This window comes from Bombina bombina, chromosome 1 (genome assembly GCF_027579735.1).
Source record: "Bombina bombina isolate aBomBom1 chromosome 1, aBomBom1.pri, whole genome shotgun sequence".
Taxonomy (NCBI): domain Eukaryota; kingdom Metazoa; phylum Chordata; class Amphibia; order Anura; family Bombinatoridae; genus Bombina; species Bombina bombina.
The window spans coordinates 516,489,255-516,507,609 of NC_069499.1; the positions used below are offsets into that span (position 1 = coordinate 516,489,255).

General features: G+C 37.5%; 1 protein-coding gene across 1 annotated transcript in view; it reads right to left on the bottom strand.

The window, feature by feature from the left end:
- Positions 1–18,355, bottom strand: part of HIBCH (3-hydroxyisobutyryl-CoA hydrolase) — a gene marked incomplete in the record, with an annotated part of 371,527 nt that overhangs the window by 297,129 nt on the left and 56,043 nt on the right. The window contains 1 exon segment of the mRNA XM_053698615.1: positions 18,219–18,271. Within this exon segment, the coding sequence (XP_053554590.1) occupies positions 18,219–18,271 (53 nt within the window).

Consider the following 18,355-nt stretch of genomic DNA (forward strand, 5'->3'; position numbering starts at 1 on the left):
AAGAGACATTGATGCTAAGCAAGAGTATTTGTTTTCATTAGAATATCGTTTTAAAAATAATAGGCTCCAATTATGAAATTGCAAATGCAGCTTTAGAGCCCTTGCTGTCTAGGCTCACTCATGCAACTACAAATTAAAGGGACATTAAAAACTAAATAAATGTTAGATAGAATGAAGCATTCAAAGAAAAGATTAGTCTGAGAATAACACGTAGATGCAGTTTTTTAAAGTTTCATTAGCTGTTTATTGACAAAATAATTATAAAGTTTTACTGTCTATAAAACAATGGGAGCTGCCATGTTGTAACTTAAGTTACTTTCTCTGCTGTGGCCAATTAGGGACAATTGTAAATAGTTCACTAGAGTGTGCAGCCAATGACTGTGTGGAATTTATCAGTGTTCTGCACTTCCTTTTTTAACAGGAACTGAAAAGCTCACAATTTCAGAATGAAATTACAGGAAAAGGGGACAAAATAAATAATGAAAGAATAATGCAGAGATTTTTTTAGTTACATGATTTATCATTTTATATTACCATCTCAAAGTGTTTAATTTCCTTTAAGGAGCAGTGGTATTAGGTGGGAGACAAACATCCATGGGCAGATTTACCATTAGGCAGAGTAGGCATGTGCCTGGAATGTTTTGTTACAGATCATGGACTGTCTTTTATGTGGCAAAATTAGCAGCTGCTGTAAAAAAAATCATAATTGTAAAAAGTGCTTCAGATTTTGGTGCTAACAGGCACCTAGGTTCTAAATCCGTCCCTGTAAACATTCTCAGAAGTTGCAGACGGGATATGAAACCCAAAGATTTTCTTTCATGATTCAGATAGAGTATGCAATTTTAAGCAACTTTCTAATTTACTCCTATTATCAAAATGTCTTGTTCTCTTGGTATCTTTATTTGAAAATGCAGGAATGTAAGCTTAGGAGACTCCCCATTTTTGGTTCAGCACCATGGGTAGCGCTTGCTGATTGGTGGCTACATTTTGCCAATCTCCAGTTGCATGACAGCAGGGGGGGGGGGGGGCTGCACAAACAAATGCACAAAACAGGTTCCTGACTGTAAACTTTTTCCACAGTAAATTAAATTGGGCCCAATAATAATTAACCACTACTACAGGCAACAAAGGCTTGTAAACTTGCATTAGAAATCCGATAGCAAAATGTTACCTACGGTAGATGAAGTAAGATACTTTCAAATGAAAGTTTAAAAATCAAGGTTAAGAAATGTAATTATTTTTATCATAAGTCCTTCATGTGAACTTTTTTAGAGACTGTTTTTCAGTAACTGATGAGAATCGAGCAGTTGGCATAATTGAATCCACAAAAAAGAACACAATACCTTAAAGTGATGGTCAAGTATGACTAACTACATCTTGCGATCCTAATGTAACTAGCAAAATAATGTGACTTTCATTCATCATTTCGCCATATTCATTCTAGTTTGTGCGCTATCTTATACTATTTTCCTACCTTACTAATATCCATCCTCCTCCCGTCGATTGTCCGCCATTGTTTTTTCTGCTGTCACGTGTTTTTATTATCCAATTACAGTACAGGCCACTCGGGGAATCAGCTCTAAGTAAAAACACCCTTATTCAATTCTGCGCATGCCCTAGCTCCGTAATTGCATCCTAATCTCTGTCTCACCGCGGTTACGGAGCTAGGGCATGCGCAGAATTGAATAAGGGTGTTTTTACTTAGAGCTGATTCCCCGAGTGGCCTGTACTGTAATTGGATAATAAAAACACGTGACAGCAGAAAAAACAATTGCGGACAATCGACGGGGGGAGGATGGATATTAGTAAGGTAGGAAAATAATATAAGATAGCGCACAAACTAGAATGAATATGGCGAAATGATGAATGAAAGTCACATTATTTTGCTAGTTACATTAGGATCGCAAGATGTAGTTAGTCATACTTGACCATCACTTTAAAGGGACACTGAACCCAAATGTTTTCTTTCATGATTCAGATAGAGCATGCAATTTTAAGCAACTTTATAATTTCTTTCTCTTGCTATCTTTATTTGAAAAAGAAGGCATCTAAGCTTTTTTGGTTCAGTACTCTGGACAGCACTTTTTTTATTGGTGGATGAATTTATCCATCAATCGGCAAGAACCCAGGTTGTTCACCGAAAATGGGCCGGCATCTAAACTTACATTCATGCATTTCAAATAAAGATACCAAGAGAATGAAGAAAATTTGATAATAGGAGTCAATTAGAAAGTTGCTTAAAACTTCATCTGAATCATGAAAGAAAAAAATTGGGTTCAGTGTCCCTTTAATTTGTTAATTAGTGTCATCTGGTTCTAAATGAAATGGAAAATCCATTTTTAGTAAGTAAAAGATGAGGCTACACTTTGATGTTACAATTACAATGGCATCCATTTTAAAGGGACATTAATGCCATTTTTAAATAAGCATAAGGAATAAAAAAAAATGAATATCAGAGTAAAGGTTTTTAACGGTTTCCATGTAGTAGGGTTTTTAAAAAATGCTCAATGTATTTTCCTGGTCTTCTTTTCTGTGCATTAATCTAACCAATTACAGCCTACTAGGGAAAGACATACTTTAGCTAGTGCTCTCAAAAGCACAATTATTATAAAGCACTTACAAGCTATAGAACTTTGAAAATCACAAGACCTCTAAAAGTAAAATATAGTAATGGTTTGGAAATCATTGCTTTCTTATTGTTTATGTCCTGAACAGTATCTGAAATGCTGCAAATACTTTATTGTTGGAAGCAGAATGTCTGCATTGGTGTCTCTACGAATCATAAAGGGGGGACACATAGGCAAAAGGAGAGAGAGTAAAATAGTCAGTTTCAACAAACTATACTTTTTATATACACAGTTGCTGGAAGACATCACTATAGTGGCAAAGATGATAATAGTTGGGGCAGAAAGGGGGCCAGTGCCCCTTAGCTCCCCCTAGTGACACCTAGGGATTTTTGGCCGATAACAATCTGTGTCTATTTTGCATTATGTATATATTAAATAGATATTCCTTGACAGATGGTTCCTATCCTGGATATCCTAGCTATCTTATTGCATCACTAACATAAGCCGCTTTATAACACTCCACACTGTTCCTGAATATTTTTCCTGATTTTCAATTTTGTTGAAAAAGAATCCTCAAACCCTTCAGATTTTCATAATTAAATAATAATAATGAATATATATTTGTCTTAAAATGAAAATGTCTCTTAGAATTTCTTAATTTACAAAATGTGACCAAAACAATACAGTGGTTTATTAAACGGATCACTTCTTGTAAACAGAAAAAGACATTGTTTAATGGTAATGAGTCATAAAAGAGGGTTCTGATGAAGAGAAAGTGCTCCATCTACTGGTAATTATCCAAAAACACAACACTATTTATGTGAGCATAGTCCAAAAAGTAGTGTTATAAAAAGTAGGAAATATTAAAGGGACAGTCTAGTCAAAATTAAACTTTCAGGATTCAGATAGGACATCCAGTTTTAAACAAGTTTCCAATTTACTTTTATCATCACATTTGCTTTGTGCTCTTGTTATTCTTAGTTGAAAGCTAAACCTAGTTAGGCTTATATGCTAATTTCTAAGCACTTAAAGGCTGCCTCTATACTCATTTTGACAGTTTTTCACAGCTAGACAGCGCTAATTCATGTGTTCCACTGTGCACACTCTTGTGAAGTTATTTATAAATCAACACTGATTGGTTAAAATGCAAGTCTGTCAAAAGAACAAATAAGGGGGCAGTCTGCAGAGGATTATATACAAGGAAATCACAGTGGCAAAAAGTATATTAAATATAACAGTGTTGGTTATGCAAAATTAGAGAATGGGTAGTAAAGGGATTATCTATCTTTTTAAACAATATAAAATTCTTGAGTAGACTATCCCTTTAAATCAAATACAATTAAGACAATCAATAAAATTGTTATTGTTTAAAAAGATAGATGATGCCTTTACTACCATTTAGCAAGAGGGGTATCCAGAACATGCCCTGGGGGCGCGAAACGCGTAAAACTGGCCTTTTGTGTGTAGAGTTGCCACCTCGGCCATGTTTTCCTGGACACTTATGAGTTACACATGCTGCAGGGTAAGCAGAGGGGAACATGCATTGCACACCTAAACAGCACATGAATAGTGACCCTGGACAGCACTATTCATATTCCTCCCTGCACACCCTGCAGCATGTGTAACTCATAAGTGTCCAGGCAAACATGGCCAAGGTGGCAACCCTATTTGTGTGTCTGTCCTGTGTCTGGGATCACTCCACTTTTAATTGTGATAATAAACAGATGTTTTTTTACCATTTTTTCTCACCGAGTAGTGCTTGCTTAAAGGGACACTGAACCCATTTTTTTTTTCTTTCGTGATTTAGATAAAGCATGCAATTTTAAGCAACTTTCTAATTTACTCCTATTACTGTATTAATTTTTCTTTGTTCTCTTGCTATCTTTATTTGAAAAAGAAGGCATCTAAGCTATGTTTTGGGTTCCAAAACCATGGACAGCACTTGTTTATTGGTGGCTGAATTTATCCACCAATCAGCAAGGACAACCCAGGTTGTTCACCAAAAATGGGCCGGCATCTAAACTTACATTCTTGCATTTCAAATAAAGGTACCAAGAGAATTAAGAAAATTTGATAATATTAGTAAATTAGAAAGTTGTTTAAAATTGATTGTTCTCTCTGAATCACAAAAGAAAAAATTTGGGTTCAGTGTCCCTTTAACTGTGTGTTGCCCTTTACTACCATTCCCCAGCTTAGCACAAAAAACATGGTTATTTTAACATACTTTATAACCTTTAAACCTCTAAACTTCTGTCTGTTTCTAAGTCCCTAAAGACAGCCCCATGATCACATGCTTTTGTATTAGCTTTTTACATCAGGGGAAGCCATAGTTCATGTGAGCCATATAGATAACATTGTGCTGACGCCCGTGGATTCTAACAACACAGCAGTAATTGGCTTAAATGGAAGTCAAAAGATAAAGTCATGTGATCAGGGGGAAGTCAGAAGATGCTTAGAAACAAGGTAATCAAAGAGGTTTTCTGTGCAAAACTGGGGAATTGGTAATAAAGGGATTGTCTATCTTTTAAAACACTAAAACATTTCGAGTTGACTGTACTTTTAAATGCAATTTTGCACAGTTCTGTTAATGGATATATTATTAACAGCTGCAGAAGTACATACTATTTTTATATTACCTAAAACTGTCAAATATAACAAATATATAAATAAAATTAAGAAAATGTTTACAGATTAGCTAAAATCATAAATATGTAGATGCACTGAGTTTATTGTTCATTGTATTGATTTATAAACTACCATGTGCAGGATCCATTTAAATGTACTAATTTTATGTTTCCTTATAAAATGCACCTTGTGTTCTAACACTGTAGCTGTAAAATGTAAAACTTGTTATTTCACAGATTTTAAAATATTCTAGTTAAAGATGTGTGTAATTGACACCAAATGTGATAACAGAAGTGTTTGCCTTTTCATAGCTTTACTGATTTGCAGTGTGCAGGACAATTTCCCAAAAATACACATATATATCCACACCGTTCCAAAAACTAAATAGAGATTTGGAGGTCAGAAAATCCAATCGCATGCGCATTACCTCTCAAATGTTCTTTTACCATTTCAGGGTCGTGATTTAACGCTTGCACATAACCACAATAGCGTATCCTTCCTAAATCTCTGTTCAGTGTCACACAATTATAAGCTAGTGATGTCACATAACAGGAGCAGAAGAGCTTTGGTCTGAAACACACTGCGCATGCACGGGACAATTATATTCAATAGCACATGCGTCGGAAAGTGCCGCCTCCCCAAATTGTTGTGCAAGAGAGAACCCACATTGCCCACCGTGATTGGAAAGCGCCATATTTTTTACAGAAGATTGCAGCGAAACTGCTAACATTTGGAAATGGAAGGTATGTAAGCATTCCTTCTAATTATATTGACCTGGAGAATGATTCAATATAAATATTTGCCTTTCGTGTCACTTTAACATATTTGCCGAGTCCTGATTTGCAAGAGCTACAAGGCATTTCTTGTTCTGTTGCTGATCTGGTTCAAATATGAGGGTCGGTCACAATCTATTAGCGATTTGCTTTCAAAATGTTTTTTTTTTTTTGCTTTTTGGACAAATTGGTCGTCATGTTTTTCAAGTGATGGCAATGCAAAATGGATCTGTGCATTAAAACCCTGTAGCCCCTAACAACATTTCCAACAGAAAAGTTCCCAAAAAGGCCTTTTTCGTGTTTTGAGTAGATGTTATTAGAATAGAATTTTTTTTCATTAATTATTCAGTTAGTGTGAGAAATTTGAAACAACTTTCTAATTTACTTCTATTATCAAATTGTTTTTGTTGTTTTGGCATCTTTTGTTGAAAAGCAGAGACGTAAGCTCAGGAACGTGAACGTGTCTGGAGCACTATATAGCGGCAGTGCGCTGGTATTACACGTTAACAGCAATGTTAAAGTGAAGGTAAACTTTGGGGAATGAAAGCCCGTTTTTTAAAAATACTATTAAAAACAGGGGCACTTTCATTCATCAAAGTTTACAAAGCAGCCGTTTTGTTAAAAAAATTACCTTTGTTTCTTTTCACTGCTACAGCAGCTTCCACCACATAGAGATCCTCTATTCACACGTCAGCAATGACTAATCCTGCTTCCTCCAATCACAGCTTCCCCCCCAGGGTAGTCATTGCCTGAGGCCATGCTGTGATTGGAGGAAGCCGGATTAGTCATTGCTGATGTGTGAATAGTTTACAAAGCAGCCGTTTTGTTAAAAAAAATTACCTTTTTTTCTTTCCACTGCTACAGCAGCTTTCCACTGCTACAGCAGCTTCCACTGCTACAGCAGCTTTCCACTGCTACAGCAGCTTTCCACTGCTACAGCAGCTTTCCACTGCTACAGCAGCTTCCACCACATAGAGATCCTCTATTCACACGTCAGCAATGACTAATCCTGCTTCCTCCAATCACAGCTTCCCCCCCAGGGTAGTCATTGCCTGAGGCCATGCTGTGATTGGAGGAAGCCGGATTAGTCATTGCTGATGTGTGAATAGAGGATCTCTAGGTAGGGGAAGCTGCTGTAGCTGTGGAAAGAAAAAAAAGGTAATTTTTTTTAACAAAACGGCTGCTTTGTAAACTTTGATGAATGAAAGTGCCCCTGTTTTTAATAGTATTTTTAAAAAACGGGCTTTCATTCAACAAAGTTTACCTTCACTTTAACGCAAGCTCACGCTCGCATTGCGCTCACAACAGCATGCTTCTATAGGCTACAATGGGAGCCTCGTTCTGATGTCGTCAGGGACAGCATCAGAACCTAAGCGCAGAGATTGCAGCATATGTAAATATATATGTATAAGATTATATACATATATATTTATATGTTAATATGTGTATATATACATATATGTACATATGTACATAGTTCCCATTGAACTATAATGCCATCTATTTTGAGGGCATTTGGGTCACTTTTAGAAAACTGGGTTTCTGGATATTTTTTCGGAGCGCCAAGCTCACGGTAGCAATAACCAGTCACTTGTAAAGGCTGGTTAATTATCACACGCCTACAAATGGGCAAATTTGCCAGTTTGCGGGTGCGCGATAATTTAGCGCACCACTTGTAATCTAGCCATTAATTATGATTTTTTTAAATGATTTTTTTGGCATGATTTATGTGTAAAAATCTGTGATTAGCAGAGGCGGGGTGTAGCCGTATAGGCAGATGGCTGCACTGCTGTGAATCTCCGTAGCCTTTCACACTCAATCGGCTCCTACCCTGCCAAAACTGGATGTTAATCTTGGCCATCTTGACGGAATAAATTGGGAACAGGTCGACAACATACTGGATATGTATAACCGCTGACAGGAGCAGTACACGGACCGAAAAATCAGATCCAGAAAGTTCCATCTTTACTGCAGGCCTACAGAGTAAGCGGACCAAGCGAACCGGTATACAGACGGAATACCCGGTCACCACACCAGTCCATACAACCGGATGGGAAAGGCACCGTTGTTAGATGGCAGGGCAGCAGATGATATGGTGAGCACAACTTAATACATCACTACACGTTACCCCACAGCAAACCACATGGCCCTTAAAAACGGCATCCCACAGCTTAACTAAAGAGCAAACCGGACACGATGTTTAGCTTAATAACATTAATCACCCATCTTTACTGAGTCACCTGGAATACAGGCCCCAATGCTCCCTAATATATATTTAAAGAACAGTAATTATTAAGGGGACCCTAACCAGTCTTACAGCACCGGAACATATAACTAAAAACAGGAACCTGAATGCCTTGTATACCCCTAATGTATAGAGAAGTGCCACTATGCAGGCTAAAGATAATTAACCTGGGGACTACATCAATAAATTAATATTTATAACACCTGATAAATCGCCTTACTTGTGGTGTTACCTGAAGAAGGCATATCAACAAACGCTATATGTAATCTCCAAGCTCAGGGGTTACAACTATAAAGCGTGCATGGTGTAAACACTTTTCCAACCCACAAACAGAACACGCTTATCTATCAAATAAAATACCTCATCCATATGGCAGCTAGGAAATCTAGCAGAACAACCCAAAAAGCAATACACCCAAAGACGCCATCAGTGAGTTCCTTTTTTTCTCCACATGAACACTCACATTCAATGCCAAAAGGTGAAACACAGCCTGACAAAATGACGACTCAGGTCCCTACACAAATACCTCAGTCCTCTATAGAACAGCTTCACAAATCCAGACCACAATAGCTGCCCTTCCATCAAAGTCGGACATTGCTGATCTGAAATCTTTCATTAAATCAGAAATCTCCTCTATAAGAAAGGATATTGGTGAATTGGGATCCAGGATTGAATGCCTGGAAGGACAAGAAAATTTGGAATCTATAGTCAGCAATAACACTCAACACCTCAACTGCCAAGACTCTGTGATTCAGGACTTACAATTAAAAGTGGAAGACCTTGATAATTGGAACCGACGCAGCAACCTACGCATAAGCTTAACTGGGGACGATTCCTTGCCTGTGAAGGCGTTTATTCATGTAAACACAGGTTGTACATTCAATATTTATGTGATTTGTTGTAAACTTTAACTTAGAGTTAGGTTGTTCATAATTAAGGTTTTCACGTCTCTATGTCTGTGGCTTGGATAGCAGTTAAAAATAAGACCTGAGGGTCACAAGCTGTCAAATCCTTACAATTAAACATAATGTTTGTTATATTACAGCTTTGAAATGTGAAAATTTACGAGGGGCCTTGGTGCCCTGAAGTTAATTAAGTTCATTGTTTCTTTTTTTTTTTTGTTGACTGTTTTTCGTTAAAAGCTCAGAATGTTCACAACGTGTTTGGTAGTGCTGTTGCTCCTGTTTGCCACTAGATGGATCTACCTGTACTGGCGGGGGGGCCACTGCCACCAATGTGGATCTTACTAAAAAGACCAAACAACATTTGTACTGGTGGTTGGGGGCCCCCGCGTCGGGGCGGATGGGCCGACACATTCTATCATACAAAACTGCCTAGACTGCGGAGGACTCGCAGGAGGTTGCCGCACTCATGGTTGTTATATTGAGACAAACACGTAAATTGTATAGTTAAACAACATTGCAAATGTTCGACATTTTAACTTAGTTACTTAGTTCACCCCTTCTTGTTCAATAAGGGCCATAGAATGTGAAACGCATCCTTGCAGATGTCACTCTTGACGAAATTAATGTTATTATTGTTTATTACATGCTTTATGTCTGTTTCTTCCTTTCTTTTCTTGCTGCCCTATTTGTTCAGACTCACTACAATACAAGTAAATACACTAAAGCTTCAGCCCGTTGACATACGTAGGTCAGCAAGACCTATAATATACACTTACTTACTCCTCTATGGCTAATTCTCAATGCCTCCACAAGCCATTAGACTCCATAAGAATTCAGACAATAAACACTAAAGGACTTAACATCCCAACCTAAAAGATCTCAAGTGTTACGAGACTTTCAGAGGCACAAATCAGACATAGGGGCCTATCTATCAAGCTCCGAATGGAGCTTGAGGCCCCGTGTTTCTGGCGAGCCTGCAGGCTCGCCAGAAACACCAGTTATGAAGCAGCGGTCTAGTGAGCTTCTGGTGCAATGCTGAATACGGAGAGCGTATTGCTTTCCGCATTCAGCGATGTCTGTCTGACCTGATCCGCACTGTCGGATCAGGTCCGACAGACATATAATAAATAGGCCTCATAGTATTTGTACAGGAGACCCATTTTATCAAAAATAAAGAACCACTAACCTTTACACTAAAATTTGGCACATGTTACTATGCTTCCCACCCTAAAGCCAAAAAGCAGGGGGTTGGGATTCTAATCAAGCAAAATATCCCATTCACAGTAATTAAGACAGTCAAGGACAGAGAGGGTAGATACATTATATTAATAGGCCTATTGTACGGCCATCCGGTTACATTAGTTTCCATATACTCTCCGAACTCTAAACAATCTAACTTTATTAAAGTGGTAGCTAATTTAATTTTAGAACATCAAAAAGGAACTCTGATACTTTGCGAAGATCTGAATATGCCCCTAGATCCTCAGCTAGACTGTTCTTCTACGTACTCCTCAGTACCGACCTCACATATTAACCGCACTAATAATTACCTTAAAAAACTGGTTGTTCATGATCTCTGGAGGGTTTCGAACCCAGAAAAAAAAAGAGATTACACGTTCTATTCATACCCCCACAAACTCTACACAAGAATAGATTACATCTTTACTGATGTCACAGGCCTCTCATTATTTCACTCCACACAAATCTCACCCCTTACCTGGTCTGAGCATGCTTCAGTCTTGGGCACACTAACTTGGCAAACCAAACTGATTCAAGACTATATATGGAGACTGGATGACCATTTACTTTCAGACCCCTTGATCTCACAACATATCTCAAAAGCCATAACAGAATATTTTACCTCTAACTCCACCCCAGACCTTTCTCAAGCTACTATATGGGAAGCCCACAAATGCCTGATACGGGGGGAACTCATAGGCATAAAAGTATTAATGTTGGAAAAAAGCGCGCATATTTAACATCACTTATTACTAACATTGAATCACTAGAACAGAGCCATAAGTCCCCAGATGACCACTCTTTACTAATTGCTCTGCAATTAGAATGGGAAAAACTAGCGTCCTATTATAACAAAGAACACAAAAGACAAACTTTAAGACTAAAACAATCGCATTATGAAAGTCGAAATAAATCAGGCAGGTCCCTTGCACGGTACCTAAAGCAAAAAGCACACAAGACAGCCAGAATAAAAAACATTTCTCTTCCAAATCCATAGCAAAAACCTTCAGAGAATATTATCAAAAGTTATATAACCTAAATAGTCCAACTAACCTAAAACCATTAGAACAAGACACAAAAACTAAAGCAATAGCCACATTTCTAGCCTCCCTTCATCTCCCCCAACTCTCCTCCTATCAAAAAAATCAACTAGAAGAACCCATATCATTAGAGGAAATTAAAGTGGTTATCAAAGACCTCCCAAACGGCAAGGCACCGGGCTCTGATGGATTCAGTAACAGATATTATAAACAATTTAAAGAAGAACTGTTGGCTCAATTTACACGTTTCGCTAACTATATCAATGAATCAAAAGCATTATTCCCCTGCCTACTAGAGGTACACATTATCCTTCTACCAAAACCTAACAAAGCTTTAGACCACCCATCACATTATAGGCCAATTTCACTCCTAAACTCTGATGTAAAAATCTTCGCGAAGGTGTTGGCAACACGGTCAGGGTCTTAAACCTCATTCACTTTGTACAAGACAGAGAGATACCGGGTATATTACTGTCTATAGACGCAGAAAAGGCCTTTGACCATGTTAACTGGTTGTTTTTACGTTCTACGTTAGAATCCATGGGCTTTGGTCCCAAAATGATAGACAGAATTTTCTCCTTATACTCACAACCCAATGCTAAACTGCTAATAAAATGGAACCTTATCCACCCCCTTTACAATAACTAATGGTACCTGGCAGGGTTGTCCCCTTTCTCCCCTTCTATTTGCGTACTTTATTGAAACCATTGCGACTAGGATAAGATAAAACCCTAATATAAAAGGGATACAAGTGGGTTCACAATCATATGTCCTCTCGCAGACTATATCTTATTTTCACTCACCGACCCTAAACATTCTGTTCCCCCATTTCACACATTATACAATTTTAAGATTAATTCTGAAAAATCTGAGGTGCTCAACATCAACCTGGATGAACCCACCCTGCTTAGAGTTAAACAAATGACTCCGTTCACATGGTGCAAACGTACACTTTACTATTTAGGTATAGACCTAGCAATAACCTTAGGGGATACTTTTACAAAAAATTATGAATCGATCAAAAAAACTATTATTAGAGATCTTTCCTCATGGTTATCAAAAAGACTATCATGGTCTAGCAAAATAAATACCCTCAAAATGTACATATTCCCAAGATTATTGTACATTCTTCAGTCACTACCAATTCTGTTATCAGCATCCTATATTCTAAGCATCCAAAAAGCGATTAGCGACTTTGTCTGGAATAGAAAACCACCTAGAATTAATAATATCATTATGCAAAAACCTAAACTTCAAGGCGGACTAGGTATCCCCAATATCACACTGTACAGGCAAGCCATTTTTCTGCAAAGAATAGTTGACTGGCACATTCATTATAACCATAAAATATGAGTACAATTAGAACACTTAATCTCAGATGCCCCTCATTTGGGTCGACTGTGTTGGCGTTTAGAAAAACCGAAGCACAAAATGATGCATAGCACCCCACCGATAGTAGAAACCAATGCCACATGGGAACATATCCTGTCCAAAAATACTATAATTTAATCTAAACCATGCCCTCTCACAGAGAACGGTCAATTTACAGTAGGACACAACGCCTTACTAAACATAACGAACAAAAACACACAAGATCTATCTATTCACATGCTAACGTCAGGAGAAAAGATTCTCCCTCAAGCTGATCTTGTGGACAAGGGCTATACCTATTTTCACAACTGGTTTAATTACCATAGAGAAAATCAATATATTTATTTTAACATGAACAAATTAGAAACATGGTCAGACCACTAACACATTTTGAGTCTCTGTGTGTCATGTTCTTAGGACTATGTGTGTACACCTTTCACTCATTCCCTATAAACTCCCATCATACCTTTCAATCCTTGCCAATTAATGTTTGTGTGTGTAGCTTAGCTGCACGTTTGAACTACCTGCTCTCTCAGGAATCCGATAAAAAAAAACTGATTATCATCTCCAAAGAAACTTTGATCATCTTTTCCAGCTACAGAGATTTACTGGTAACTCTTCAACTTGAATCTGGGATGTTATTCCCCTTCGTTACTAGTAACTAATACAACTCTACAGACAGCACTGATTCAAGTGCCTTCCGGCAACTACGTTCTCACTGAAGACATTAACCTTTGCAAATCCACTCAGAAGCTGAACCGGATTATCAGAGACATTAACTAATCATACTACCATCTGCATTACTTAAATTGCTAACTTACAGGCGGACCAGCATAATACCTATTAATCTCCTGACCGCTCATTGCGGTATTACAGTGACAGTCACTCTCTCGTAGCAAGGAAGGAATTGTTTTACTTTGGAACGTCTTCCTTCTCATCTGCATATAGCGGTAATCTTCACTACAACCTGAACAAGAATTAGTAACATTGTATACACTTCTGCATAATAACGGACTTACTTTATTATTGCTGTTCCTTCCAGTGTACGGGCGGGAACGCCTACACCTCTACATCAGACTTCCATAGCCTATCCGGCCAACCTACTGAAGCTGAGCTGGAACACCCTCTCTGTCAACGTCATAAACGAGCTGTTAGCCTCTAAAGTACCAAGACTGCATAAAAAGGAATCTGCTCTTGCTGCATTCAAGAACTTGTTATAGGGCATACTAAAACTATCCCGACAGCTTTATAAGAGAGCTATGCCGGACCCAGCTGTATAAAATCTCTGAATTCACAAATCAATTAATCTCTCCTGTTACAGATTGCAACATATTTTCTCTCCTGTAACATAATAACAAGACTTTCCTTTAACATCTTTTCCTACTGCCAATAGAATAGTTACAGATTATCTGCAGTTGAGATCTCAAAATTTCGGATTCCTGCTTATCTTTCTTACACTGTGTACCCATACTCCTCCGATCTCTCATACTCTTTCAATGATACATAAAATACTCACAACTAACCCCCCCCCCTGGATATATCCCACCATATATTGAGAATTGGGAAGATGACCTGGGAATAATTATTTTACCCCAAACCAGTGCAACAATCTTCCACAACATCTCAAAAATGTCAGTTTCACTTTCAGTTGTTGAAATTAACTGAAAAATCCTACAATCGATGGTACTTTACCCCTAAGAAAATTCACAGCCTATTCCGCCACAGATCAGACCAATGCTGGAGATGTGGCCACAAAGGCAGCAGCATGACTCATATGTGGTGGTGGTGTAATACAATTCAAATCTTCTGGAGACTAATTATAGAAGACATTGAGGTGATTCTCTAGACTCAATTTCTTCTGGATCCATTGATGTGGTTTTTAGGCAGCCCCCCCAAATTAAACCTAAACCCTACAAAAAAAATTTTTACATGATGACTAATAGTATAAAAATTTTAATAGCAAAAAACTGGAACCTTGTCGATGTGGTCTCGTAAGGTGTTAGAGTTCATAGAACTAGAGGAATATTATTATTTGGACGTGTACGCGGAAATACTCGCTACTTGGGAACACTACCTCAAATACAACATTCACAACCAAGAGGACCCAACACTTCCTATAAAATACGGTATTTATTCATGGGGAACCTCCAAATGAGGGGTTGATATAACTATTAGTACTTTTGAGGTACTGCGTAGGATTAGCTTTTACGAGCTTAAATAACAGCGGTGACGGATTATCCACAGCATAGGTCTTCATAACAATTCTTGTACAAATGGGCAGCTCTTCTCTCTTTCTCTCTCTTTTCTTTCTTCTTGTAGATCCATTTTTCTTTCTCTTTTCTTCACACCCCCTATACAAAGATAAGACTACATCTAGGGTATACCAGGATAGGCTCAATGACCTAAATATGTATAGCTTAGAGGAGAGAAGGGAAAGAGGTGATATGATAGCAACTTTCAAGTACATTAAAGGGTTTAGTAAAACTGAGGCTGTGGGTATTTTACATAAAATTTTATTTTACATAAAATGGAAAATTCAAGAACAAGGGGTCATGAGCTCAAGCTAAAGGGTAGTAGATTCAGAAGTAATTTGAGGAAGCACTTCTTTACAGAAAGAGTGATTGATTTATGGAATAAACTTCCTCAAGAGGTAGTAGCAACAAACACTGTGGGGGACTTTAAAAATGCATGGGACAAGCATAGGGCTATCCTACGAACTAGATAAGTTTATACTGTTAGGTAAGGTCGGGCAGACTTGCTGGGCCTATGGCTCTTATCTGCCGTCAATATCTATGTTTCTATGTTTCTATAAATACAGGAAGGTGTTTCAATTTCTTCTCTATTTATATTCAATGTTACTATGGAAAATATGACTGACAATGTTACCCAGTCTGCAGGGAGCTGCGACTCCATACTGTAATATGTCTCTATTTCTTTCAATAAAGTCAGTTTTAAAAAAAAAAAAAAAAAAAAAAAAATCTGTGATTAGCAGATGAGGAAAAGTGGAGAAACTTGACCCTATTGTCATGCTTGTATATAGTAAGTTTAGATCATCTTGCTAGAAGTAGGTTACCAACTGCAACAAGACTCAATCACACCAGACACCCATGACACCCAATCATTGGCTGTATATCCCCCTGACCACACAACCACTGCAGACCAGTACAGTAGTAAACACCGTTTCAGATGCAAGGCAGCTCAGTCAGAATCAAAATGACCTGCAACTGCATTGTACAGATGTAGAATCCCTTTGTAATGGCAGAGGTGCGGGTATCTTCATTTAGCAGTTTAATAGTGAGGTATAGAAGGCTTTAACTCTAAAAGGGCTATTCATCTAATGGTGTTAATAGTGCTGCTTGGACTGATAATAATGTATTTGGGTATGTATAATTAATAGTGACATTCTTACCCAGTTTACTATCAAGGAGTTTACTGCTAAATAAAAGCAGTGCATAGTGTTGCCTGACGTTGCAATCCCTTTATTTTCACAGGATGCAGGGTTTTAAAGATAAGGTATGGAGACAATGTGGTGCTAAAAAGTGTGTTTCACTTATGCTTTTCACTAAAGTTCTGTCTTTAAATTTCTAATTCATCATATACACCGAACACTAAAGTTAGTGATGTAAACTAAAGCAAAAATCTTATATTTGAAATGATACCCTTTATATATTCACTGCTCAGTGCAAACATGGCACATCTGTAACATCCTGAAGGGGATGGTGATACTGAAACAGTGCATTCCAACCTTACACAAATAGATACACATATCAGTAAGAGTCCCTTCGTTTTAATGATGGGCCACCTCTTGTTCCAGACATTAAAGGGAGATGAAACCCAAATTTGTTATTTCGTTATTCAGATAGAGAATACAAGTTTAAACAACTTTGCAATGTACTTCTATTATTTGACTTGTTTCCTTCTCTTGTTATCCTGTGCGGAAATGTTTATCTAGGCAAGTTCAGGAGCAACAGAGAACCTAGGTTCTAGCTGCTGATTGGTGGCTATATATATATATATATATATATATATACAGATTGTCATTGGCTCACTCATGTGTTCAGTTAGAAACCACTAGTGCATTGCTGCTCCTTCAACAAATTATACCAAGAGAATTAAACAAATTAGATAATAGAAGTAAATTAGAAAGTTGTTTAAAATTGTATTATCTATCTGAATCATGATATCATTTTTTGGGGGTTTCATGTCCCTTTAAGTGATGTTTGCAAAAATGTCCGTTACTGAGCACACAATGGATTTGGATTTTGTGGATTTGAGTAAAGCAAAATCAGGGCCAGACTTAAAATGCTAGCGCTATAAGGATCAGTTTAATGAGATCGACAATGTCATTAAAAACAATTGCTGCTCAATGATGTCACCACTAACATGTTCACCACTATTACCGACTAACATGTAAAGTTTTATCAATTAAGTAGTCAGGTAGGTGGCCGTGAAAGTATATTAGATGGTCGTTAAAGGGACACTGAACCCAAATTTTTTCTTTCATGATTCAGATAGAGCATGCAATTTTAAGCAACTTTCTAATTTACTTCTATTATCAATTTTAATTCGTTCTCTTGCTATCTTTATTTGAAAAAGAAGGCATCTCAGCTAAGGAGCCAGCAAATGTTTGCTTCAGTATCATGGACAGCACTTGTTTATTGGTGCTGACCAATCAGCAAGGACAACCCAGGTTGTTCACCAAAAATGGGCCGGCACCTAAACTTACATTCTTGCTTTTCAAATAAACATACCAAGAGAATGAAGAAAATTTGATAATAGGAGTAAATTAGAAAGTTGCTTAAAAATGAATGCTTTATGTGAATCATGAAAGAAAATTTTTGAGTACAGTGTCCCTTTAAATACAAAAAACACATGGATCACATTTTTACCTGTGAAACATATCATTTTCTACTTGAGAATCTGTGGCTAAAACTCCCTGATTATTTTGTTATTTCTGCATCACTTACTCTCAAATGTTCTACACATATTTATGTAGCCATCTGCCCCCAAGTGCTCTCAAACTTTAGTGTCCCAGACAGACCCTTCTCTTCACTTTTTTCCCAGAATAATCTAGTCCCAGAGAGCCACTATTCTTAGTGTGACATTGCTAAGCCTCCAACAGACTGTTTACTTTTTTTTAATGTGAAAGTATATTCTGTGTACCCCATCAACACAGTTTGTGCCTTCTAAACAAGGATTTTCAACAAAGTCCATCCCTCTAATTTTATCCACCCACCAATCCTTAAATTGACACTGAAAGAACCAGGACTCCAGGACAGACATCTGTTTTAAGTGAGACACACCATCTCTTTCCATAAAACCTGGCCTTTTCTTCCAACATTCTCTGTCTTATTATGGGGAAAATAAAGAAATATCTAACCTTAAACTGAACAATGTAACACTTTTCCTCATGTTTTAACCATAATAATTTACAAATGAGCAAGTTTACTTACACCTCCCATTGTAATTCCATCAATTAGAGCCACATAGGGTTTTTTGTATGTACCTAAGAGAAAAACAAATGCTATAAGCAAAATGCCTGCAATACAAATTCATTCATTATACAGTTCTTGCATAAAAACAGAATTTA